Source organism: Ahaetulla prasina, chromosome 4 (genome assembly GCF_028640845.1).
Source record: "Ahaetulla prasina isolate Xishuangbanna chromosome 4, ASM2864084v1, whole genome shotgun sequence".
NCBI classification, from domain to species: domain Eukaryota; kingdom Metazoa; phylum Chordata; class Lepidosauria; order Squamata; family Colubridae; genus Ahaetulla; species Ahaetulla prasina.
This window is the reverse complement of record NC_080542.1, coordinates 1,967,725-1,992,440: the sequence shown is the minus strand read 5'-3', so window position 1 is coordinate 1,992,440 and position 24,716 is coordinate 1,967,725. Positions and strand designations below refer to the sequence as shown.

Genomic DNA, 24,716 nt, shown 5'->3' with positions numbered 1-24,716 from the left:
AGAAAGACACCCCCCCCCAAATTAGTCAAGTCACAGGGGCTGATGTGCGAAGGCTGGATTGTTAATAAAACTTATGTTAATAAGGCTAATATTATTTTAAGACGCGTCTTCGTTTTTCTGCGGTGCTCGACTTGGGGAATTCAGATTTTGCTCATTTTGGGGACTGGGGGGGTTGGGGTCTTTTGGGGGACATGGGGGGACACACCCCCCATGACAAAGAAGTTAGCCGAAAACATCCTGAATGTTCTTTAAGCCTTTGCCCCAAATAGTATCCGAGCTGGAAAGGCGGATTAACAGAATAACAGAGTCGGAAGGGACCCTGGAGGTCTTATAGTCCAACCCGCAGCTCAGGCAGGAAACTCTATAATATTTCTGACAAACGGCTGTCCAGTCTCGGCTTTAAAACCTCCAGGTTTTTTTTCCATTAATTTATCCATAAATAAATAAATTAAGAAATAAATAAATCCCCAGATATAAAATGAATGTAATATTAAAGAGGACAGGAAATCACTTTAGACACAGTTCAAACGTACAGCTCGTCCTTGACTTATAACCGTTCGTTTAGTGACCGTTCCAAGTTACAACGGCGCTCGAAAAGAGGGCCGACCGTTTTCACACTTACGACCGTCGCATTCAAAATTTGGACGCTTGGCCACACCGACTCACTTAATGACGGTCACAGTGTCCCGGGTCTCAGAACTCCTGTTTGCGACCTTCTGACAAAGTAAATCAACGGGGAAGCCGGTTCGTGTGATTCACTGAAAACCGCAGTGATTCGCTTAACGAACGATGGCCACAAACACACACACACACACACAAAAGGGTCAGAGTGGGGCACGAGCCACACTTAACAACCGCTGAAATTCTGTTCTCTATTCTGGTCGTAAATCGAGGACTGCCCGTGGGTTTAGAATGGGATTGTTGGGGGAGATCTGATTTTTTTTTTGCAAAAGGCCCGAGGTTGGCAGGCCAACCTTGAACCGGCCGTTAAAGAGAGACACAGAGGATTCGAAGGTCATAAAAGCGAGACGCCCCTCCGAAAAAAGGCTGGATCCTTATTGACCGGGGAGGATGGGGGGAAAGGAGGAGGAGATGGAGAGGCAGTTTGGAGGGCCCCCCCACGAAGAAAGACACCCCCCCCCCAAATTAGTCAAGTCACAGGGGCTGATGTGCGAAGGCTGGATTGTTAATAAAACTTATGTTAATAAAGCTAATATTATTTTAAGACGCGTCTTCGTTTTTCTGCGGTGCTCGACTTGGGGAATTCAGATTTTGCTCATTTTGGGGACTGGGGGGGTTGGGGTCTTTTGGGGGACATGGGGGGACTCCCCCCCATGACAAAGAAGTTAGCCGAAAACATCGTGAACGTTCTTTAAGCTTTTGCCCCAAATAGTATCCGAGCTGGAAAGGCGGATTAACAGAATAACAGAGTCGGAAGGGACCCTGGAGGTCTTATAGTCCAACCCGCAGCTCAGGCAGGAAACTCTATAATATTTCTGACAAATGGCTGTCCAGTCTCGGCTTTAAAACCTCCAGTTTTTTTTCCCATTAATTTATCCATAAATAAATAAATTAAGAAATAAATAAATCCCCAGATATAAAATGAATGTAATATTAAAGAGGGCAGGAAATCACTTTAGACACAGTTCAAACGTACAGCTCGTCCTTGACTTATAACCGTTCGTTTAGTGACCGTTCAAAGTTGCAACGAAGGGAGTTATGACTGTCTTTCACACTTAACGACCGGTGCGGCATCCCCTGTGGTTACGTGATCGAAATTCAGACGGCTTGGAAACGGACTCGTATTTACGACGGTCATGTGATCCCGTTTTGCGACCTTCAAAGTCAATGGGGATGCTGAATTCACTTAGTGACCGGATTACTGGCTTAACAACGGCGGTTCGTTCACTTGATACATGTAGCAAGTTGGATCACGTGACCATGGGGGCGCTGTGATGGCCGTAAGTGTGAAAAACGGCCGTGTCACTTTTTTCAGTACTGTCATAACTTGGAACGGTCGCTGAACGAACGGTTGCAATTCAATTCAATCTTCTACTTTGACTTTTCTGACCGTCGTATCTACAGATGCCTCTTCCAACATCTGGGGCCCCCTCCCATACAGAGCGGGCCTGGGGTCTTCCAGATGTGCAGAATGGCTTCCCCATGGTCCCTCGCTAGCCTAGATAGGGATGGGACTTGTAGTCCTAACCACCACGAATAGGTGAAGAAAAAAAATGATTAAATTGGCTTCCCAACCAGCTGGAAGCGCCATCGTGTGGCCAAATCAAGGAATGGCATTATCCAGCCTCTGAACAGTTACTCCTCGACGTAACAGCTGTTCATTTAGTGACCGTTCAAAGTTACAAGGGCACTGAAAAAAGTGACTTATGACAAAGGTTTCACACTTACGACCGTTGCTGTCGCGATAAATGTCACCCCACAGGTACTCCTCGACTTAGCACCGTTCGCTTAGTGACCATTCCAGGTTGCACCAGTAATGAAAAAAGTGACTTACGACCATCAGTCCTCGCGTTTACAACCGTTGCAACTTCCCCACGGTCAGCTTGGCAGCTGGCTCGTATTTATGACCCGAAGGGTGTGTGTGTGTCATGTGATCCCTTTTTTGACAACCTTCCGACGAGCAAAGATCAACGGGGAAGCCCCCAATTCACTTAACAACCGTGTGACTCGCTTAGTAACCCCCGGTGACTCACTTTTAACCACCATGGCAAGGAAAATACGTAACACGGGGCCGAATTCGCTTACTGACCAATGCTTCGCTTAGCAAGAAACAAACATTTTGGTTGTAAGTCGAGGACTGACTCTCTGTACACACGGCACCGTTTTGGACCACAAAAAAACCAGACGGGAAGCAGCTGTTTATTCATTCCGCTGCTGGACTCTTCCTCATTCTCTTCCGGGAAAAGGTATTTTTAACAAAATCAAAGCATTTCACTTCCTGCAAAAAAAAAAAGAGAGAGAGAGAGAGAGAGAGAAAAAAAAGAGGGATGCAGACAGGAGAGAAAGGAAGACCAAAAAAAAGAAAAAGAAAAAGAAAAATTCAGTTTTCGGCCGCTGACCAATGGTAGCAAAACATTAGTTCTCCGGCCTACAAATTACAAATGTACAGATTAACACAGTCGGAAGGGACCTTGCAGGTCATCTAGTCCAACCCTCTGGCCCAAGCGGACCCTACGTTATTTCTGACAAATGGCAGTCCTGTCTCTTCTTGGAAGCCTCCAGGGATGAAGCTCCCACAATTTCTGAATAACAGAACAGTAACAGAGTTGGAAGGGACCTTGGAGGTCATCCAGTCCAACCCCCGCCCATCCAAGCAGGAAACCCTACACCATTTCTGACAGATGGCAGTCCAGCCTCTTCTTGGAAGCCTCCAGGGATGAAGCTCCCACAATTTCTGAATAACAGAACAGTAACAGAGTTGGAAGGGACCTTGGAGGTCATCCAGTCCAACCCCCGCCCATCCAAGCAGGAAACCCTACACCATTTCTGACAGATGGCGGTCCAGCCTCTTCTTGGAAGCCTCCAGTGATGAAGCTCCCACAATTTCCGAAGGCAGCTTCTGTTCCATCGGTTGACTGTTCTCACTGTCAGAAATTTTCTCCTCGGTCAGTTTCCATCCATTATTCCTGGTCTGGCCTTCGGGTGCTTTGGAAAATAGCTTGACCCCCTTCCTCCTCTCTAGGGCAGCCCCATAAATATTGGGAAACTGCTCTCCTGTCTCCCCTGGTCCTTCTCTTCACTAGACTAGCCATGCGCAGTTCCTGCAGCTGTTCATCGTATGTTTTAGCCTCCCGTCCCCTAATTATCAAAACCTGCCTTATTTTATTCATTTTATTAACTGTGTGATAGCCTCCCACTCCAAAGAGGGGCTTGGTTGCAGCCAGAATGTGGCTGTGTTGCAAAATGTAATTTACACACAGTCCTCGCCTTACGGCCACGATGGGCCCCAACGTTTCTGCCGGTAAGCGAGACATTTGTTAAATGACTTTCGCCCCGTTTTAAGACCTTCCTCGCCACTGTTGATAAGTGAATCCATACAGTGGATCCGGTTTTGTATATCGGAAGGTCGCAAAAGAGGATCGCTTGACAGCAATGGTCGTAAGTATGAATTGGTTGCCAAGGGTCTGAAATTTGATCAAGTGATCGTGGGGAGGCTACAAACGTCGTGTGAAAAATGGTCGTAAGTGACTTTTTTCCACTGGCGTCGTAAGCTTGAACGGTCACTAAACAAACAGTTGTAAGTGGAGGACGACCTGCATTTGGTGAGGTTAGTCAAACTGTTCTTTTTAACAGGCATGGCGTGTGAAAATGGGCTATGTCTTGTGCAGGCAGTCCTCCACATACAACCGTTCCTTTAGTGACCATTCGAAGCACGGGGGAAAAAGGGGACTTACGACCATTTTTCATACTTACGACCGCTGCAACCTCCCAGTGGTCACGTGATCAAAATTCAGACCCTTCACAACTCATCATCTTCTTTTAATGACCTCATAATCCCTTGAAGGGTGGAGTCTGGACAACTGAACGGAGCTGAGTGTTTTACTGGCCGGATGCCCTTCCCTGTCACCAGCGCGGAGTTATATTCGGCAGATGTATTCTCAGTGTGGCCAGAGAGAGAGAGAAATATCAGCCTCTACCTAGGATCGAACTCGTAGCCTCCCGATTTGTGAGGCGAGCGCTCCACTGACTGCAACCCTCAGGACGCTTCACAAGGGACTCAGATTTATGACGGTCGCAGCGCCCCGGGGGAGGGGGGAATCGCACGACCTTCTGAGGAACGAAGTCCAGAGGGAACCCCGATTTGCACAGTCAGCAGCCGTGGGATTCACTTAACAACGGTGGGGTGGAAGGTCGTAAAATCAGGGCAAATGAACTCACTTCGCTGTCTGGGCGATGCGACGACGGTCGCAAGAATGACCAGGGCTCATCAATCTCTTTTTTTTTTCCAGTGCCGTTGCAAACGGTCGCTAAACGAACGGTTGTAAGTCAAGGACTACCGGTAAAAAACATCTGTGGGGTTGCACACTGCACAGCCATGTAACACACACACACACACACACACACACACACTTGTCCATCCCCTCCCAGCTAGGAATTTGCTGATGTCTCCTTTCAGACAATGTTTAACCGGCCTCCCATCTGGATGAAACCGGACCCTCGTCCATCCATCACACACACCCCCGGCCGGACCCTCGTGACAAAGCACCTGGCGGCCGCGTCTCCTACGTGGCTCCCTTCCAGTCGATGGGCTTCTGGATCTCTAGGGCTTCCCGGAGGGAGGGGTTGCATTGGGGTACCTGGCCGTTCTGTCCTGGCACCCATCGGTCAAAGACTCCTTGAGACGGGCGGACGACAGAAACGAGTGCTTAGCCGGTTTAGCAGGAAGCAACAGAGCAGGAAGGGGACCTTAGAGGTCTTCTAGTCCGGCCCCCTGCTCGAGCAGGGGACCCCGTACCGTTTCAGACCAAGGAAAATAGTGACATATGATGTATGTGGGTGTATATGCATAATTCTGTATTTACCAGTATTTATGTATTTATTCTGTACTGGAAGGGGCGATACTTTGAGAGCTGCATGCAATGAAATTTCACTTTAATGTATGCGGATTAGTGGACATTCAAAGTGACAATAAAGTTATAATTCTAATTTAATTCTCTTCTATTCTCTTCTCTTATATTTTATTATTTACTCTATTCTATTCTATTCTCTATATTTTATTATCTATTCTATTCTATTCTATTTATTCTATTCTATTCTATTTATTCTATTCTATTCTATTCTCTATATTTTATTATTTATTCTACTCTATTCTCTATGTTTTATTATTTATTCTATTCTATTCTATTTATTCTTTTCTTTTCTTTTCTATTTTATTCTATTCTCTATATTTTATTATTATTCTATTCTCTATGTTTTATTATCTATTCTATTCTATTCTATTCTCTCTGTTTCATTATCTATTCTATTCTATTCTATTCTATTTATTCTATTCTATTCTATTCTCTATATTTTATTATTTATTCTACTCTATTCTCTATGTTTTATTATTTATTCTATTCTATTCTATTTATTCTATTCTATTCTATTCTCTATATTTTATTATTTATTCTATTCTGTTCTCTGTTTTATTATCTATTCTATTCTATTCTATTCTCTATGTTTCATTATCTATTCTATTCTATTCTATTTATTCTATTCTATTCTATTCTCTATATTTTATTATTTATTCTACTCTATTCTCTATGTTTTATTATTTATTCTATTCTATTCTATTTATTCTATTCTATTCTATATTCTATTATTTATTCTATTCTGTTCTCTGTTTTATTATCTATTCTATTCTATTCTATTCTCTATGTTTCATTATCTATTCTATTCTATTCTATTCTATTTATTCTATTCTATTCTATTCTATTCTCTATATTTTATTATTTATTCTACTGTATTCTCTATGTTTTATTATTCTATTCTATTTATTCTATTCTATTCTATTCTCTATATTTTATTATTTATTCTACTCTATGTTTTATTATTTATTCTATTCTATTCTATTTATTCTTTTCTTTTCTATTCTATTTTATTCTATTCTCTATATTTTATTATTATTCTATTCTCTATGTTTTATTATTTATTCTATTCTATTTATTCTATTCTATTCTATTCTCTATATTTTATTATTTATTCTATTCTGTTCTCTGTTTTATTATCTATTCTATTCTATTCTATTCTATTCTATTCTATTCTATTCTATTCTATTCTATTCTATTCTCTATATATACTCAACAAGAAAAACACAGACTTCAGAGGATAATTAGAACTGCAGAAAAAATAATTGCTACCAACTTGCCTTCCATTGAGGACCTGTATACTGCACGAATCAAGAAGAGGGCCGTGAAAATATTTGCAGATCCCTCGCATCCTGGACATAAACTGTTTCAACTCCTACCCTCAAAACGACGCTATAGAGCCCTGCACACCAGAACAACTAGACACAAGAACAGTTTTTTCCCGAAGGCCATCACTCTGCTAAACAAATAATTCCCTCAACACTGTCAGACTATTTACTGAATCTGCACTACTATTAATCTTCTCATCGTTCCCATCACCAATCTCTTTCCACTTATGACTGTATGACTATAACTTGTTGCTGGCAATCCTTATGATTTATATTGCTATATTGATCATCAATTGTGTTGTAAATGTTGTACCTTGATGAAGGTATCTTTTCTTTTATGTACACTGAGAGCATATGCACCAAGACAAATTCCTTGTGTGTCCAATCACACTTGGCCAATAAAATTCTATTCTATTCTATTCTATTCTATTCTATTTTTCATTATCTATTCTATTCTATTCTATTCTATATGACTGTCCAATGTATTCTTAAAAAGTTGATGGAGCACGCACACCTTCCGGTGGCAAGCTGTTCCACTGGTTAATTGTCCAGTCAGGAAATGTCTCCTTTGTTCTAAGAATACGTTTTCTTCCTGTCCTTGAAGGGTTGTCCCAGGAAAGAGGAGACGGATCAAACAAACAAACAAACAAACAAAATGACACCACATCGCCCATCACACACAAACTAAAACCCATAAAATAAAATATGAGGACGAACCAGAATAAAATGAAATAAAAATAAAACAATAAATAAACAAAGCCATAAATAAAATAAAATAAAACGAAACGAAACGAAACAAGACAAGAACTGGGTGGGTGCTCCCTCTGCTGGTCACAACTGCTGTTTGCACATTGGTCGGAGCAAAATATAGTTTGCAAGCTGGAGTCCTACACACACACATACAAACACACAAAAATGAGGATTGCTGAAAATGGCAGTCTAATTCCATGGTTTTTTCTTTTTCTTTTCTTTTTTTTTTTTGCAACAGAGAGAGCTTTTAAGTTGTAAACCTAATTTTGCGTAGCTTCTTTTCCAAAAACACCACACTACTAACCAGAGCATATAAAACATTTGCTAGGCCAATCCTTGAATACAGCTCGCCTGTTTGGAACCCTCACCACATCTCTGACATCAATACAATTGAACGTGTCCAGAAATATTTTACAAGAAGAGTTCTCCATTCCTCTGAAAACAATAAAATACCTTATCCCACCAGACTTGAAATCCTCAGCTTAGAAAATTTGCAACTCCGTCGCCTTCGACAAGACCTAAGTTTAACTCACAGAATCATCTATTGTAATGTCCTTCCTGTCAAAGACTACTTCAGCTTTAATTGCAATAATACTAGAGCAACTAATAGATTTAAACTTAATGTCAACCGCTTTAATCTAGATTGCAGAAAATATGACTTCTGTAACAGAATCATCAGTGTTTGGAACACTTTACCTGACTCTGTGGTCTCTTCTCATAATCCTAAAAGCTTTAACCAAAAACTATCTACTATTGACCTCACCCCATTCCTAAGAGGACCATAAGGGGCGTGCATAAGCGCACAAACGTTCCTGTCCTATTGTTTTTCTTTTCTCCTTCCTATATATGTTTATATGTGTATATACTATATAATCTTTTTGTATGATGTTGTGACAAAATAAATAAATAAATAAATAAATAAAGTTGCAAGGATTTCAACTTCCAGAATTCTCCAGCCATCCTGCTTCCCACGACCCTCCCACCCCCACCCCCACCCCACTCCTCAATTGATTGGGACAAAAAGTTTACTAAAGCTGGTGATTAATTTACTTGTTAGGTCTGCTTCCTGCCAGACATTCCAGGCTGGGTATGGAAGGCGATTTTTTTAAAAAAGAAATCCACGTAAATAAATAAACGCATTCTGGAGCAAAGGGCAACACGAAACCCACATCCCATTTCTCCCCACCGCCACCAGCAATTCTTAGGTTGAAGGGAAAACTGATGAATCAAATCAAATATTAGAAATAAATAGACTAGACTAGATCAGGGGTCTCCAACCTTGGCAACTTTAAGCCTGGAGGACTTCAACTCCCAGAATGCCCCAGCCAGCTTTGCTGGCTGGGGGTTTCTGGGAGTTTATTTATTTATTTTTTTATTTTTATTTATTTATTTGATTTTTATACCGCCCTTCTCCCGAAGGACTCAGGGTGGTGTACAGGCAAAAATAAAACAGATAATACAATATACAATTTAAAATGCAATTAAAAAACTTATTTTAAAATTAGCCTGAGAAGTAAAAATATACAATAAACTAAAAAACCCATTTAAAATTAATTAATTTTAATTGTTGAAGTCCGCCAGGCTTAAAGTTGCCAAGGTTGGAGACCCCTGGACTAGATCAATGTATTTCAACTGTTTAAAACGTGGACTTCAGTTCCCAGAATTCCCCAGCCGGCCACAAATTCTGCCCCGCCCTCCCAGAGGTCACTTGGCTGCAGTGACCCATTCTGGGTGTCAGACGGAGATGTCAAGGGTCAAGGGTCACGTCCGGTTGTGGTCTGCCAGGGGAGAGAAGAGCTGCCTTTCGGATGGGCTCACTTGGAAGAAATTCTGATCTGGGATTAAGTTTTAACTTTGGATTTAACGCTGTTTTTTTTTTACTCCTGTGTTTATATTGTTTTATTGTGTTGAGGGTGATATGTCTCAGAGTTACTTAGGTGAGACCGGCAGGGTAGAACTTGGATGGATGGATGGATGGATGATATACATACATACATATATATATATATATATATATATATATATATATATATATATATATATATAGAGAGAGAGAGAGAGAGAGAGAGAGAGAGAGAGAGAGAGAGATGGATGATATTGATGGATGGATATGATAAGCACAGAGTAACAGAGTTGGAAGGGACCTTGGAGGTCTTCTAGTCCAGCCCCCTGCTCAAGCAGGAGATCCGCCTAGACCATTTCAGACAAATGGCTGCCCAGTCTCTTCTTAAAAATCTCCAGTGATGGAGCACCCACAACATCTGGTGGCAAGGAGTTCCACTGGTTAATTGTCCTCCCTGTTAGGAAGTTTCTCCTTAGTTGCAGGTTGCTTCTCTCCTTGATTAGATAGATAGATAGGTGATATGGATGGATGGATATGATAGATAGACAGAAAGATAGATAGATAGATAGATAGATAGATAGATAGATAGATAGATAGATAGATAGGTATGATAGAGATAGATAGATAGATAGATAGATAGATAGATAGATAGATAGATAGGTATGATAGAGATAGATAGATAGATAGATAGATAGATAGATAGATAGATAGATAGATAGATATAGATAGATAGACAGACAGATAGATAATAGATAGATAGATAGGTATGATAGAGATAGATAGATAGATAGATAGATAGATAGATAGATAGATAGATAGATAGATAGATAGATATAGATAGATAGACAGAGAGATAATAGATAGATAGATAGATAGATAGATAGATAGATAGATAGATAATAGATAGATAGATAGATAGGTATGATAGAGATAGATAGATAGATAGATAGATAGATAGATAGATAGATAGATAGATAGATAGATAGATAGATATAGATAGATAGACAGAGAGATAGATAATAAATAGATAGATAATATGGATGGATGGATGGATGGATATGACAGATAGAATAGAATAGAATAGAATAGAATAGAATAGAATAGAATAGAATAGAATTTTTATTGGCCAAGTGTGATTGGACACACAAGGAATTTGTCTTGGTGCAGATGCTCTCAGTGTACATAAAAGAAAAGATACGTTCATCAAGGTACAACATTTACAACACAATTGATGGTCAATATATCAATATAAATCATAAGGATTGCCAGCAACAAGTTATAGTCATACAGTCATAAGTGGAAAGAGATGGGTGATGGGAACGATGAGAAGATTAATAGTAGTGCAGATTCAGTAAATAGTCTGACAGTGCTGAGGGAATTATTTGTTTAGCAGAGTGATGGCCTTCGGGGAAAAACTGTTCTTGTGTCTAGTTGTTCTGGTGTGCAGTGCTCTATAGCGTCGTTTTGCGGATAGGAGTTGAAACAGTTTATGTCCAGGATGCGAGGGATCCTGATAGATAGATATCCTAATAGATATCCTAATAGATAGATAGATAGATAGATAGATAGATAGATAGATAGATAGATAGATAGATAGATAGATAGATAGATAGATAGATAGACAGAGCTAGATAGATAGATGATATGGGTGGATGGATAAGATAGATAGATAAGATAGACAGATGATATGGATGGATGGATAGATAGGGAGAGAGAAAGAGAGAAAGATGATATGGATGGATAGATGGACGGGTAGAGAGATAGATAATGATACATATATGGATAATAGATAGACAGACGGACGGACAGATGAGATGGATGGATGGATGGACGGACGGACGGGTGGGTACACAGACAGACAGAGGGAGGGAAGGCAGGCAGGCAGGCAGAAGTGAGGAAGGATGGAGGAAAAGAGACACAGAGGAAGGAAGCAAGGAAGGAAGGAACGAGACAGGAAGGGAGGGAGAAAAAGAGAAAGGAAGGAAGGAAGGAAGGAAGGAAGGGAGGGAGGAAGTCACCTTGCAGTCCACCACCGGCGACCCCCACCCCCACCCCGGCAGGCAGGCAGGTCCTCAGTGCGGCTGCGCCGATCTCACCGCCTCCCTCCCTCCCTCCCTCCCCTCCGCACAGATAAGAAAAGGATTCTTGGACCGCGATGAACGAGACGGAGGGGGGGCGTGGCTTCTCTCCCAGGCCCCGCCTCCTCGGGCTCCTGCAACATTGTAGCCGCCGCCGCTTCCTTCCTAAGCCGCTGCCCCCCCCACCCCACCCCAAACAACAGACCCCGGTAAGCAAAGGGCTGGAGGGTGGGAGAAGTGGGGAGGGGGAGGGCACAGGTGTTGGGAATTGGAGGCTGCACCTGCTGGGCTTTTTTCTGAGGAGGGGGAGATGTGGTCCATTTTCTTGGGGGGGGGGAGCTTTGCCTTTCAGGATGCTCAGAAGGAGGGGGCGTCTTAGGGAAAAACCCCCCCGAATCCCAGAAGATCTTCCTGGATCTCCTGCCCAGGTGGAAAGGACCGAAGGGGGCTGCTTTTCTGCCCCCTCCCCACTTCCTCCCACCTGTCCCTCACCCCGGATTAATCTGCTTGCAAAATGCAAACCGTGGATCCTTCCTGGGGTGCAGGTGCCACGGGGGAGAAAGAGAGAGAGAGAAGGGAATCCATTGCAGCCAAAGGGGAGAGCACTTTGCACGTCCTCAGAGGTCCCCTTGCTGGGCCGAGAGGCTGGCCACAGAATACCCCAGGTCCTGTCCCACTACTGCCTTTTTGTTCTCTCCCCCCGGGGAGGGGGCACCCAAAAAATAGAAGCCAATGCCAGTGCCGATGGGAAGGGGGCATCTTAAAAGTGCCCCCTCCCCAAATCTTCACATCTTACAGAAGAGGGTTGCTAAGGCAGGATTTGAGGGTCTTTGCAAGTGTTTCCCTTTGCATTCCCACGTTCTCACTTTGATCGCGGGGTGGGTGGGTGGGTGGGGAGGGGTTTCCTGGGTTCAAAGCAAACCTGGAACCTTCTACTAACCAGGTTGATGGGCCGGGCCTGGCCTGCCGGGTTAGGGTGAGAATAGTCAGGAGGGAGGCCACAACTTTGCCATCAATGCTCTCTGCCTGTTTTGTGACCCACCTGAAAAAAATATAAACAATGGGCTGCTATTTTGCCTGACATAGTGCAAGCCGCCCTGAGTCTTTGGAGAAGGGCGGGATATAAATGCAAATAAAATAAATAAAATAAATAAATAAATAAATTTTGACTTTTTTGACCCCTTCTGCAGAAAATTAAAAGAGAGAAATGCGAACCACAAAAAGCCAGAAAGAAGTGAAGGAAGGAAAGAATAAAAGAAAGAGAAAGAAAGGAAAGGAAAGGAAAGAAAAGGAAGGAAGGAAGGAAGGAAGGAAGGAGTAAAAAGGTAGAAAAGAAAGGAAGAAACAAAAAAAGGAAGGAAGAAGGAAGGAAAGAAAGAAAAGAAAGAAAGAGAAGGGAGGAAGGAAGGAAGGAAAAGAAAGAGAAGGAAGGAAAAAGAAAGAGAAAAAAGAGGGAAGAAGAAAAGGAAGGAAGGAAGGAAGGAAGGAAGGAGTAAAAGGTAGAAAAGAAAGGAAGAAAAAAGGAAGGAAGGAAGGAAAGAAAGAAAGGAAAGAAAGAAGAGAAGGAGGAAGGAAGGAAGGAAAAGAAAGAGAAGGAAGGAAAAAGAAAGAGAAAAAAGAGGGAAGAAGAAAAGGAAGGAAGGAAAGAAAAAGGAAAGAGGAAAAAAAAGAAAACAGCAGGAAGGAGAAAAGGAAGGAAGGAACGAAAAAAGAAAGGAAAGAAAAAAAGAAGGAGAAAAGAAAGGAAACAAAGGGAAGAAGGAAGGAAAAGAAAGAAAGAAAAAGAAAAAAAGGAAGGGAGGAAAAAAGGCAGAAAAGAACGGAAGGAAAGAAGGAAGGAATAAAGAAAGAAAGAAAGAAAGAAAAAGAGGCAAGAGAAAAGGAAGGAAAGACAGAAAAAGAAGAGAAGGGAGGAAGTAAAAGAAAGCAAAAGAGAGAAAGAAGGAAGGAGTAAAGGAAGGAAGGAAGGAAGAAAAAGAAAGAAAGAAAGAGAAAGAGAAAGAAAGAAACCGTTTCTTTTTGCCCCCCCCCTCTTCCCCCCCAAGGATCCATGCTGGTCCGGAGCGCCGTCGTCCCGGCCCCCCCGGATGGGGGCTGGGGCTGGGTGGTGGTCTTGGCTGCCTTCCTCCAGTCCGCTTTGGTCTTCGGCGTTCTGCGCTCCTTCGGCGTTTTCTTCGTGAAGTTTGTGGCTCATTTCCAAGAATTGTCCGGACGGATCTCCTGGATCACTTCCATTGGGATCGCCGTGCAGCAGTTTGCTAGTGAGTTATGTGGTGGGGGGGGGAGCAAGGGGATTACCTGCGTGGAGTTGGGGGGGGGGTCAAGACGCAACTAGCATTTATTCAACCCCAACAGCTGTTCGCCTACCGCGCAGGGATCTCCAGACTTGGCAACTTTAAGACTTGTGGACTTCAACGCCCAGAATTCTGTTCTAGGCTAGGGAATTCTGGGAGCTGAAGTCCACTAGTTGCCAGGTTTGGAGGCCCTGGACCTCCAGGACAGCACTTCTCAGCCAGTTTAAGGTGGGTGGACTTCAACTCCCAGAATTCTGAGTTTCTCAATCTCAGGTTGGGGAATTCTGGGAATTGAAGTCCACCAGTCTGACCATTGCTGGCTGAGGAATTCTGGGAATTGAAGTTGCCAGGTTTGGAGACCTCGGGCCTCCAGGATAATGCTGCTCAGCGAGTTTAAGGTGAGTTCAACTCCCAGAATTCTGTGTGCTTCTCAGTCTGAGACTAGGGAATTCTGGGAGTTGAAGTCCCCAAGACTGAACATTGCTGGCTGAGGAATTCTGGGAGTTGAAGTCCACAAGTTGCCAGGTTTGGAGACCCTGGGCCTCCAGGACAGTGGGTTTAAGGTGGGTTGACTTCAACTCCCAGAATTCAGTGTGCTTCTCAATCTGAGACTAGGGAATTCTGGGAGTTGAAGTCCCCAAGACTGAACATTGCTAGCTGAGGAATTCTGGGAGTTGAAGTCCACAAGTCTTAAAGTTGCCAGGTTTGGAGGCCCAGGACAATGCTTCTCAGCCAGTTTAAGGTGGGTGGACTTCAACTCCCAGAATTCTCTGTGTCTCTCAGTTTCAGACTGCGGAATTCTAAGAGTTGAAGTCCATTGTGTAGCACATAGTGTAACCCGGTTTTGTCGTCCTTTTTAGGTCCGGTGGGAACTGCCCTGAGTTCCCGCTACGGAGCTCGGCCCGTGATTATGGTTGGTGGGTTTCTCTCCGGCCTGGGTCTCCTGTTGGCATCGTTTGCTACCCGGTTGGTGCATTTATACCTCAGCATTGGCCTCCTTTCAGGTACGTTGTTAGAAACGCCCGCGGTCTCTTCGTGGCCCAAATATGGCCCTGAAATTTTCCTTCTGTTCAAAAATCACGAATCCTTCTGCAGAGACACCGTCACTAAGTGAGGCCCTTTCACTTTCAAATCACTGTTTCTTAAGCTCGGCAGCTTTAAGATGGGTGGACTTCAAACCCCCAGAATTCCCTGACACCAATTCATTCCTTTCGATATGGACACCTATTGTGGCCTCCTTATACTCTCTTCTAATCCCTTCCTCTACGATCTCTCCGCTCTAGGGGATAGGAGGAAAAAACAAACACAGGAATGGCTATCTGGGGAATTCTGGAAATTGAACTCCACCCATGTTAAAGCAGGCTGGCTAGGGAATTCTGGGAGTTGAAGCCCACCCATCTTAAAGCATGCCAACTAGGGAATTCTGGGAGTTGAAGTCCACCCGTATTAAAGCAGGCTGTCTGGGGAATTCTGGGAATGGAAGTCCACCCCTACAATTGAGAAACTGTGCTGTAGAAGATCTTCAGCAAAGTTTTAGATCAAGAGGGAAATTGGGGGCGCCCTCTGATTTCGTTGCAGGCTTCGGCTGGGCCTTGGTCTTCACGCCGTCCGTGGCCTCCGTAGCTCGCTACTTCAAGAGGCGCCGGACGCTGGCTACCAGTTTGGCCCTCACCGGCGTGGGAATCTCCTCCTTCGCTTTCTCACCTCTCTTCCAATTCCTGGTGGACACCTACGCCTGGCGGGGCGCCCTGATGATCGTGGCCGGCATGTCCTTCAACCTCGTGGTTTGCGGCGCTCTGATCCGGCCCCTGACCCTGAAGGACGACGTGTCCGGTGGAAAGCTGACGGGACCGAGTTGGAAGACGGTCTCCAATCTCTTCGGCCTGCAGCTGCTTTCCAACTGCCCGTTCATGCGGTTTGTGGTGGCCATCACCCTGGTCAACACAGGTTATTTCATCCCCTACGTCCACCTGGTGGCCCGGGCGCGAGAACTAGGCTTTGACGAATACCAGGCTGCCTTTCTGATGTCCCTCACGGCCGTGGCCGATCTTTGCGGTCGCCTCTTCTCCGGCTGGCTGGGCAGCTACAGGTCGTTGCGGTTGATCCACCTGCTGGTGGCCTGGACTTTCTTGACGGGAATCTCCTTGTTGCTGATCGCTTGGGGTCACACTTACCCGCTCCTCGTGGCTATCAGCCTCGGCTACGGATTCTTCTCGGGAGCCCTGACGCCCGTGGTCTTCTCCATCATTCCGGAGATCGTGGGCATCGAGAACATCTTCAGTGCCATGGGGCTGCTGCAGATGATCGAAAGCATTGGGGGGCTCTTGGGGTCCCCCCTGTCAGGTAAGTGACACAATCTGTTCTCACCCAGATCCCCCGACACGACAAACCCTCTGAAGTGAACTCCATTTGTCGCCACCCCCCTGCCTTTAATCCCGAGAGCTAGAGAGGGGCTTCACTACCAGCAGTGGCTCTCTTGTCCCAAGGACCGGCCCATAGATTTCCATGTTCTCCTCTCCTCTGCCTTCTGCGCATCTGCACCTCAGGCACTGGACCCAGCTGTTCCTCCTCCTCCTCAACAGCCACCTCCAGACCTGGAGGCTGTTGACTCTCCATCTGAGGGCTGATGGACGGCCCAGGGTCCCGTCCCCCCCCCTCTCCCTGCCAGCTCCATTCCCTCTTCCCCCTTGGGTCGCCCTGATGTTGACCGGACTCCCACGCCCGCCTCCTTTAATTCGGCTGCTGGAGGGGCCGGTGGCCGAGAGGCCACAACACAATTGTGGATGCACGTCAGAACTCGTTCTTCTTGTTTCCGTTGGTGTTGCAGGGATCCAGGTCAAAGGAGAAAACAGATTTTTTTTAATCCTGTTGAGATGTCGGCGGGATAGCGCTTTATATTTATTTATTTTATTTATTTATTTATTTATTTATTTGATTTTTATACCGCCCTTCTCCCGAAGGACTCAGGGCGGTGTACAGGCAGAATAAAACAAACAATACAAAATACAATTAAAATGCAATTTAAAAAACTTATTTAAATTAGCCTGACAATTTAAAAATTTACCATACACTAAAAAACCCATTTAAAATTAATAAAATTTGACATTTAAAATTCAATTTAAGCCAGCCCCGCGCGGATAAAAAGGTGTGTCTTCAGTTCACGGCGAAAAGTCCGAAGGTCAGGTATTTGGCGTAAACCCGGGGGAAGTTCGTTCCAGAGTGTGGGAGCCCCCACAGAGAAGGCCCTTCCCCTGGGGGCCGCCAGCCGACATTGTTTGGCGGACGGCACCCTGAGAAGTCCCTCTCAGTGAGAGCGTACGGGTCGGTGGGAGGCGTGTGGTAACAGCAGGCGGTCCCGTAGGTACCCAGGCCCTAAGCCATGGAGCGCTTTAAAGGTTGTAACCAACACCTTAAAGTGCACTCGAAAGGCCACAGGCAGCCAGTGCAGTCTGCGCAGGAGCGGTGTTATATGGGAGCTACGCGGAGCTCCCTCTATCACCCACGCAGCTGCATTCTGGACTAACTGAAGCCTCCGAGTGCACTTCAAGGGGAGCCCCATGTAGAGAGCATTACAATAATCCAAGCGAGAGGTAACGAGCGCATGAGTGACTGTGCACAAGGCATCCCGATCAAGGAAGGGGCGCAACTGCCGAACCAGGCGAACCTGGTGGAAGGCCCTCCTGGAGACGGCCGTCAAATGGTCTTCAAACGACAGCCGATCATCCAGGAGGACACCTAAGTTGCGCACCCTGTCCTATGTTTGCCCGACAGCGCTGGAGGAATTCTCCAATGTTGCATCGGGTGTTGTGCGGACTCGTGGGAAACAAGAGGTGGCTAGGTCCTTAACCTCCAGTGTCTGATCCCAATGTCACATCGTGGTTTGTTTCCTGCTTCAGGCAATGAAGCAGGGGACGCAGCCCCTCAGAACATGGCCTACAGAAAACAGGAAGCAGATCAGGGTGAGGGTCCAGGTGCGAGCTGGATGGAAAATAAAGGAGAATATTTGTAGCTCGGGGTTGAAATGAGGTTGCTTGATGCTCTCTGAGCTTGGTGGTTTTCTTGCAGCGTTGCTAGCACTGATGATGTTCCCTAGTTGGGTCATGAAACGTCTGTAAGAAAACCACCAAGCTCAGAGAGCACCAAGGACCCCCACAGTCCTCCTCCTCTTCCTCCTCCTCCTCCTCCCCCCGCAAACCCCCTCCCCCTCCTCCTCCCCCCCCACAAACCCCCTCCCTTCTAGCACCAATGATGTTACCTAGTTGGGGGTCATGAAACATCTGGAAGGAAACCACCCAGCTCTGAGGGCACCAACCAACGACTCCTAAGAGGTGTGGAAGCCCTTCTCCTTTCTCGTGTCCAGCAATATTGTTTCACGTGTCCCGGATCTTCTCTAGAGGATTACGATGATCCAGAAGATCCAATCCGTGTTGAGTTGGGTGATTCCGGCCCCCCCCATCTCCGCCTTTGTGGATACACCCCACCCCCCCGCCGCCTCCGTTCCAGGTGTGGAGCTCGGCAGGTGCGGAAGCTCCTGAGATGCCAACGGGGACGTCTGGCGGACGTAGCTGGGAGCCTCGTGAGCCTGGGTGATCTTGGCTCTGCTGCGTGGCGGTTGGATCCCTGCCCTGCTTGGAGAATATTAGCAGCCCCGGGAAGGACTTGGGAGTCGGCTCTGGGCCACGCGGTACCTTGAGGCCAAGAGAGGCACCCAAGTTTCTTGACCACTTCGCCCACTTAACGCCCGGGACTTCTTAACGTCTGGATCGATCAAAATTAAAGAACGGGAAGTCGGAAGTCGGAAATTTGGGGCCGAGTTGTAATGTCGAGATGATTACCGCTACAACTCGGCCCAACACGTCCGATGCTGAGTAGGGATGTTTTGGCCCAGGGGTGAAATGCTCCCGGTTCGGAATGGATCGGCCGATCCGGTAGCGATGGCGGCGGGTTTTTTTTTAAAAAAACTTTTAAAAGCATTTTTTCTTTGGCCGAAAAAATGCTTTTAAATGTTAAAAAAAAGCCTCTGATGATTACGCGGCTTAGCTGGGTGCTAGCCAAAAAACCGAGGTGGGGGGAGTCCGTTTTTCCTCCCTCCCTGAAGCCTGCTGGGAGGAAAAGCGGACTTCCCCCCCCCAGTTTTTTAGTTTGGGTCTCAGGGAAGCCTGCTGGGAGGAAAAAACGGGGTGTGTGCGGGGGTTCATTTTTAAGAGAGAGAGATAGAGAAAGAAAGAAAGGAGGCAAGGAAGAAAGGAAGGAGGGAGGGAGGAGAGGAAGGAAGGACTACAAACCTGGCACTAGACGCAGCTTCGGAGGATAATCCAGGGCTGGAAGGGACCTGAAGGTCATCTAGTCCAACCCAACTCCAGCAGGACATCGTTAGTGAGTTTCTGTCTTTTGATCCCCACCCCCCAGTCACATAGCCACGCCCACCCAGTCACATGACCCTTCCCGCCAAGCCACGCCCCGCCAAGCCACGCCCACGGAACCGGTAGCAAAAACATTTAGATTTCACCCCTGCTTTGGCCCTGTTTTACGACGTTTCGTAAAACGCTGCCGTTGTTAAGCAAGTCGCATGGTCCTTAAGTGACTGACTCCCCCCCCACATCCCGTTGTCTTGGCTGGACAGAAAGTGGCCAAAGGGGGGGGGATCGCGCGACCCCCTCTCCCACCCCCTTGGACGCCGCAACCGTCGTAAATAGGAACCGGTTGGCAGGCGTCCAAATTTTTGATCACGGGACCATGGGGATGCCATAACTGTCGTAAGTGTGGAAAAAACGGTCCGAAGTCTCTTTTTTTTTTCAGTGCTGTTGTGACTTCGGTCACTAAATGAACGGTCGTAAGTAGAGGACTGCCGTTACTTCGAAGTCGTTGAACCCCCTTGACTGCTAAAGACCAGCATTTTCCCATCTGGGGTAACTTGGAGTATATTTACTGCACCCCTCCCAAAGAACAGCCCTAAGTCTCTCTTTTCAATGCCGTTGTAACTTTGAACGGTCACTAAACGAGGATTACCTGAACTGGGTCTGTCCAGCTCCCCTGGGCCCATTTTTGGAAGAGAGAAAATGTCTTTTCTCTGCATGACCTTAGACTCCACAATTTGTTCTTTCTCCATCCCCCGTTGTGTGTTGCTCAATGATCAGTGGGAGTTGGACTAGATGACCTCCAAGGTCCCTTCCAGCTCTGTTAATCTGACTGACTGAATCCATCAGAATAGAACTGGAAGGGACCTCGGAGGTCTTCTAGTCCAGCCCCCTCCTCAAGCAGGAGACCCCCATATACCATTTCAGACAAGTGACTGCCCAGTCTCTTCTTAAAAACACCCAGAGCAGCCACAAATTCTGGTGGCGAGCTGTTCCACTGGTGAATTGATCTGGGATTATAGAATAACAGAATTAGAGAATTGGGAGGGATCTTGGAGGTCTTCTAGTCCAGCCCCCTGCTGAAGCAGGAAACCCTGTATTATAGGGCCCATAACAGCGATGGCTAACCTTTTTGCCATCGCATGCCAGGAGGGGGGAGCGGGGGTCATGCGCATGCATGCCCACACCCATAATTCTATGCACCCTGCCCCCACACACGCATGTGCAACCTCCCCCCCCCACTCCCCCTGCTCCTGCCACACGATGGCCCGGTAGGCCCGTTTTTCCTCTCTCACCTGGCTCCAGAGCCTTTCTAGGAGTCTGGGGAGGGTCCGGAAGTTGGCAAACAGGCCATTTTCAGCCTCCGGGGTGGGTGGAGAAGGCCATTTTCGCCCTCCCGAGACTCCTAGAAAGGCTCTGGAGGCTGGGGAGAGAGAGAAAAACGGGCCTACCTCCAGAGGCAGGAAACAACCTGTTTCCCTACTTCTGGTGGGCCCAGAAGGCCCGAAAATTAGCTGGCTGGCATGCGCATGCCCGCCGGACCTGAACTCGCGTGCCCGCTGATATGGCTACGTGTGCCACCTGTGGCATGCGTGCCATAGGTTCGCCATGACGGGCCTATAACATCTCAGACCAATGGCTGTCCAATCTCTTCTTAAAAGCCTCCAGTGATACAGCACCCACAACTTCTGGTGGCAAGCAGTTCCACTGGTTAATTGTCCTCACTGTCAGGAAATTTCTCCTCAATTCCAGGTTGCTTCCGTTGCTTCTCGTCCTGCCTTCAGGGGCTTTGGAGAACAGTTTGAACCCCCCCCTGCTCTTCTTTGGGGCAGCCCCTCAAATATTGGAAGACTGCTATCATGTCACCCATAATCCTTTTCTCTAGACCGGCCAAACCCAAATTCTGCAACTGTTCTTCATATGTTTTAATCTCCGGGCCTTTAATTATCTTAGTTTCTCTTCTCTCAACATATTTTTTTGGTAACATGGGGACCAAAACGGGATGCAGTATTCCAGGTGTACAATATTCCAGGTGTGACGCCCAGGTATGGTTGGTCCACGCGGCTACGGGTGATTGAACCTCCTGCCACCGTTCACCCTGAATGATCTTCTGCCGCGGCTTCATGTTCGGCTGTTTTCTTTCAGGTTGGCTGCGAGACCTCACTGGCAACTACGCAGCCTCCTTCCTCGCCGCCGGCTCCTTCCTTTTGGCCGGGAGTCTCGTCCTGGCGACGGTGCCCAGTTTCTCCACCTGCCTGGCCCAGCCGGATTGGCACGATGCCCGGCTTGGCAGGGAGACCGGGGATGACAGCCGCTTGACCTCGGTGGTGCCTCCCGCAGACCTCTCTCCCGAAAAGTGCCCAGGGGGGCCGGCGGCCGAGCAGACCCCCTTGAAGAGCTGAGTGGCCGCAGGAGTCCAAAGGTGGACGTGAATCCAAAGCGGACCAGAACACGTGTGGGGCTGTGTGTAATTGAGTGTGTAAATGTGCGTGCAAGAACGAGGGGTTATTCGTCGCAGCGACGTAAAGCCACGTGTCTCTACAGATTTACCTCCCGGTGCCTTGAACCAGGGATCGCCCTTTTAAGACAGGTGGACTTCAACTCCCAGAATTCTCTGCTGGCTGGGGGATTCTGGGAGTTGAAGTCCACAAGCTTTAAAGGAGCCGAACTTGGAGTCTCCTGCCTTAAACCTCTTTATCTGCAAAAGAGCGGGTTTTTAGGAAAATCGAACCCGGAACGCGGAAACGAATGCCTTCTGTTCAACTGGGCAAACCCCGCGGGCGCAGGCTCATGATGCCGGTCCCGATGGACTCCCTAACCCCGTGATGACAAATCTATGGTATGCATGAGACCGGAAGTCGGGAAAGGGACCGTTTCCGGCTTTCGGAGCACATTCGGGGAAGAGGGGGAACGCCATTTTCGCCCTCCCCGGGCTCCTAGAAAGGCTCTGGAGCCTGGAGAGGGCAAAAAATGGACCTACTGGGCCCACCGTACCATCGCGTGCCAAAAGCGGGGGGAGCCCTACCCCTCCTCCACAGCCCTGGGATGAGATGCCCCGGGTCTTGCTACCAGCTTTCTCCGTAGGGATCCTGTTTCAAATGGATCTTCCCTTGATTGTCTTTGGGGGGAGGGCTTCACTGGGGCCCTTGAGGGCGTCCGCCCACAGCAAGACCCTTCCTCCCCCAAAACTGCTGTTAGCCAAATGTGGGCGCAGTCCCTGGGATTGGAGAAGTTAAAATCCAGCCAGGGTGGCCAAATCTCTCAGCCGAAACCTGCCTCAGACGCCTCGGTTCCCGTCACCCTCAGCAATGGGGTCTCACTTGGTTTGGGTCCAAGCTGTCCCACGGGGTTTCTGGCTTAACTTCCGCTTCTTTTCCCGAAATATTCCCTGCAGAAATTCCCTTGCAGAAATTCCCTTGTCCAAATTGGTTTGCAGAAATTCGCTTGCGGAAATTCTCTCCAGCAAATTCACTTGCGGAAATTCTCTTGTGCAAATTCGCTTGCAGAAATTCCCTTGTCCAAATTGGTTTGCAGAAATTCGCTTGCGGAAATTCTCTTGTTCAAATTCACTTGCAGAAATTCTCTTGTGCAAATTCGCTTGCAGAAATTCCCTTGTCCAAATTGGTTTGCAGAAATTCGCTTGCGGAAATTCTCTTGTTCAAATTCACTTGCGGAAATTCCTTGTCCAAATTGGTTTGCAGAAATTCCTTGTCCAAATTGGTTTGCAGAAATTGCCATGGAAATTCTCTTGTTCAAATTCACTTGCAGAAATTCTCTTGTGCAAATTCGCTTGCAGAAATTCCCTTGTCCAAATTGGTTTGCAGAAATTCGCTTGCGGAAATTCTCTCGTGCAAATTCACTTGCGGAAATTCTCTTGTGCAAATTCTCTTGCAGAAATTTGCTTGCGGAAATTCCCTTGTCCAAATTGGTTTGCAGAAGTTTGCTTGCAGAAATTCTCTTGCAGAAATTGGCTTGCAGAAATTCCCTTGCACCAATTCCCTTGGTCCGTCTTGGATGTTCTCCTTAACAGCAGAATTTTCAGCCTCAACCCAGGATGTCTACAGGGAATCCGAAGGACGCCAAGAGGGCGTCCACACGGGGGCTGCCATTTTGACTTTTTTGACCTCCCCGCTGCCACCTCTTGCACCATTCTCCCAGCTACCCCCCACCCTCCCCGGTCTGCTTCCTCCTTCTTGCCAGATGGATGGGGCTGCTGCACTGGGCGGGGGGGCTTCTCGAAGGGTGGGGGGCTGCATTTGGGGGAACGGGCTCTGCTCAGATATTTGAAGACTCCCACTGGGGTGACGCGAGGCTCCCTTTCAAGTTGTGGACTTGTGCAAAATGCACCCTCTAGGGGACCCTCGGATGTCTGCCCCCCCTCACTTATCTCCCCGCCATCAATGGCTGGTCGTGGCATCGAATTCTGCGCCAAGGCTTAGCAAAGGAACAGAAACGTCGCGGTCCAAGTGCCAACTATCGGCGCCCAGCAGGGGGCAATCTGGGTGTATTTGATTACTTATCCCATAATCCCCAGCCGGTACACCTACGCCACAACGGCTGGGGCGGGGGTGGGGGGAAACGGGGGCGATGTGTGATATTGTTTTAGTCTGTTTTCGTCCGGCGTTTTTCAATCTCGTCACGTTTTAAGACGGGCGGACTTCAACTCCCAGAATTCCTCAGCCCAGCCCAGCAGAATGACTGCCTGGGGGATTCTGGGAGATGGAAGTCCGCCCGTCTTAAAACGCGACGAGGTTACGAAAGGCTGCCACTTGTGGAAAAAAAAAACGTTTGCAAGTATTTCCGTTCGTTTTAACCTTTTTGTAAAAACTCTTGGAATAAAATGAGAAGCGAAATCGGTGTGAAATCGGTTTCCCCGAGTGGTTATTTGACAGCTGGTTGTGTTTGATTGGTCAAGGAACAACAGGCGACAGGTAGTCCTCAATTTAGGACCACCGTGGGACACCCCCCCCCAGTGTACGTTAAGTGAGTTTTGCCCCATTTTATGACTTTTTCTCGGCCGCATTTGTTCAGTGAATGGCTGCAGACGTTAAATGGGTAACCCGGTTGTTAAGTGAATCTGGTTCCCTGCCCCCCACCTTGGACTTTGCTTGCCAGAAGGCCGCAAAAGGGTAATCACGTGATCCCGGTCACACTGCGACCGTCGTAAATGTGAATCAGTTGTCAAGCATCGGAATTTTGACCACGTGAGTGTGAATAATGGTTGGAACGCACTTTTTTTCACTGCTGTTGTAACTCCGAATGGTCACTGTACGAATGGTTGTAAGTCGAGCACTACCTGTATTTTCTCGGAAATGGTCGCCGTTGAACGGCGTGCGCCAAAATCTGCATTTTTTTTGTTTTTACTGCACGGAGAAAGTCCCGACGTCAAAATTCCTGGGAAAACTCCTGACTCTGCAAGTTACAGGTCTCTCAAGTTTGTCCTTTCCTCTTTTTGTAACCTTCGGCCGAAAAAGGAAT

The 24,716-nt window shown here is 46.9% G+C and overlaps 2 protein-coding genes across 2 annotated transcripts in view; both read left to right on the top strand.

The window, feature by feature from the left end:
* The window catches only part of ATP1B2 (ATPase Na+/K+ transporting subunit beta 2), a 193,345-nt gene that overhangs the window by 122,997 nt on the left and 45,632 nt on the right, over positions 1-24,716 (top strand). The gene's annotated exons all lie outside the window — the stretch shown is intronic.
* Positions 11,698-22,869, top strand: LOC131197473 (monocarboxylate transporter 13-like). The gene is made up of 5 exons (XM_058181582.1): positions 11,698-11,796; positions 13,633-13,848; positions 14,742-14,885; positions 15,460-16,224; positions 21,384-22,869. The coding sequence occupies exons 2-5, from the start codon at positions 13,638-13,640 to the stop codon at positions 21,638-21,640; spliced, it is 1,377 nt and encodes a 458-aa protein (XP_058037565.1). The 5' UTR covers positions 11,698-11,796; positions 13,633-13,637; the 3' UTR covers positions 21,641-22,869.

Excerpts from the sequence above, each read along its gene's own strand:
- LOC131197473 (XM_058181582.1), top strand. The coding sequence starts at position 13,638 with ATGCTGGTCCGGAGCGCCGTCGTCCCGGCCCCCCCGGATGGGGGCTGG. Across the intron at positions 13,849-14,741 it reads CGCCGTGCAGCAGTTTGCTA|GTCCGGTGGGAACTGCCCTG; the intron begins GTGAGTTATGTG and ends CGTCCTTTTTAG. Across the intron at positions 16,225-21,383 it reads CTTGGGGTCCCCCCTGTCAG|GTTGGCTGCGAGACCTCACT; the intron begins GTAAGTGACACA and ends GTTTTCTTTCAG.